The sequence below is a fragment of the Euprymna scolopes genome, chromosome 46, assembly GCF_053919585.1.
Source record: "Euprymna scolopes isolate OS-2025 chromosome 46, ASM5391958v1, whole genome shotgun sequence".
Lineage (NCBI taxonomy): Eukaryota > Metazoa > Mollusca > Cephalopoda > Sepiida > Sepiolidae > Euprymna > Euprymna scolopes.
The window spans coordinates 158,575,827-158,578,019 of NC_136527.1; the positions used below are offsets into that span (position 1 = coordinate 158,575,827).

The 2,193-nt window shown below is 42.5% G+C and overlaps 1 protein-coding gene across 1 annotated transcript; it reads left to right on the plus strand.

Moving 5' to 3' along the window:
- Nucleotides 1–623: 623 nt before the first annotated feature.
- Nucleotides 624–1,058, plus strand: LOC145270252 (uncharacterized). Its single transcript, XM_080125891.1, has one exon. It carries the CDS (start codon nt 624–626, stop codon nt 1,056–1,058), a length of 435 nt encoding a protein of 144 aa, XP_079982017.1.
- Nucleotides 1,059–2,193: the final 1,135 nt, after the last annotated feature.

Here is a 2,193-nt window from a genome sequence, read left to right on the forward strand (position 1 = left end):
TCAAATCAAAGAAGTTATTGTTGATTTTATACGCCGGGCCTTCCTACCTCAAATTTAAATGCCTCCCCTCGTTAATATTCATGTTATTTTTTAGAAAGCTGGGACTTACATAGGGACGGATTCCCTTGCTAAATAACTTGTTCTTCCACCTGACAATTTCATAAACAAAATTTAAAGTTTAGACAAAAAATAAATTTTTAAAAATATTAAAAAGCAAAACTATTATATTCCAAATAAATGTTACTGAAAGCGAGAAAATACTCTTCTACATACGTGGATAAGTTTGTAGTGCGTTTCATACTTATTTTGAAGCGTTTATTTACATTGAATAAATTAGTGATGAGTTTACGTTAGAACAAGAAAAAAATCACTATGATCATCTAGATAGTCTGAAAATCGTTCAAAAATAAAAAAAAATTAAACAAAAATGTCACGGTGACATTTGCAGCATATGTTGTTTAATAAGTGTTCATTTTACATAACATATAAGAAAGTGATGCCCCACTCTGAAATCTTAAATATATATATATACATGGATTCTCCTTGACCGCCAGCTCATCCTCGCAGAGGACATCCTGCCAGAGACCCATTGGGAGTTTCAACCTTCCCGGAGGATAGTGGACATGATTTTCTGTGTAAGGCCACTGCAGGAGAAAAACCTTGAACAGGAACAGCCCATGATGTCCGTCTTTTGGGACCTTAAAAAGGCTTTTGATAAAGTCCCACGACCTGCCATGTGGGCTGTCTTCGCGAGATATAGTTGTCCACCTGACTTCGTTGAACTGGTGCGTGCCCTCCATGATGGAATGATTGGAAGAGTTTGTCATCAGAACTCTCTTTCAGACCCCTTCCCCATCAACGGTGGTCTGAATCAGGGGTGTGTTTGGGCTCCAATGTGTTTCTTGCTGTACATCGCAGCAATGCACAGCGAGATTCAACCAGACACACGCTCAATGGGCCTGCAATTTCACTTGGATGGAGGAATTTTTAACCACGCACGACTCTGTGCCAAAAACCAAAACCACCTTATGCGAAGTGTGAGAACTACAATATGCTGATAACAACGCCACTCCAGATCAGACGGCAGATGATCTGCAGTCTTTAGCAGACGCATATAACTCTGCATCTGAAAGGTTTGGGATGCAGGTCAACATGGACAAGACAAACACCCTCATCCAGCATCTTCCAGGACAGACGCTCCCAACCCTTAATATCACAATTAACAACCAACCCCTAGATGGGGTGGAACAATTCTCTTATCTTGGAAGCATTTTAACATCTACTCTTACATGCAAGAAGGACGTGGAGAACAGAATAAAGTATCCCATTCCACCTTTGGACGACTCAACTGCCGCGTATTTGACAACCACACGCTTACGATGACCACAAAGATAATGTTGTTTCAGGCAGTTGTCCTCACCACGCTCCTGTACGCCTGCGAAACGTTGACACTATGCAGAAGTGAAATAAAACATCTGGAACGCTTCCAACAAACAAAATTAAGGCACGTTATGAGAACACCCTGGCAGAACCATACCTCCAACTCTGAGGTACTGGAACGTGCCAAAATGACAAGTGTTGAGGCCACTATTATCCGTCAGCGCCTCCGCTGGACAGGCCACGTCCATAGAATGCAAATTTCAAAGCTCCCCAAGAGAATGACGTATGGAGAACTGGTAAAAGAAAGCAGACCACGAGGCGCACCAAAAATGCGCTACAAAGACCAGCTGAAGCGTGCTCTGGCAGCAACTGATATCGACTACTCCTCGTGAGAAGAGGCTGCCAGGGACAGGATGGCATGGAGGAATGCTGTACACCGTGGCAGTGGTTACTTTGAGGAGGGAAGGAGAAGGGAATAGACTGGGAGAAGAAGAAGGGAGCGAGAGCAAACCCATCTCCTTCCCCTCCCCTGTGAGCACTGTCTGCGGCTCTTCCGCCATAGAATCGGACTGTATAGGCATGTATCACATAGGCACCCACCCACCTGACGACAGGACCCAAGCATGTGCAACTGCTTACCAATCAACAAATTGATGAAAAAAAAACTCTTAACTTCTTCAACGAGAAATTTCGTTGCTATTCTGTGCAGTGATTTTTTCATACCGGAAATTGAACAAACGATATCTTCAGTAATCTAAGTATTATTCCTGGCTCACATTATTTGTTTTCGGTGTATATTAAGATATATTCAAT

Excerpts from the sequence above, each read along its gene's own strand:
- LOC145270252 (XM_080125891.1), top strand. The coding sequence starts at position 624 with ATGATTTTCTGTGTAAGGCCACTGCAGGAGAAAAACCTTGAACAGGAA.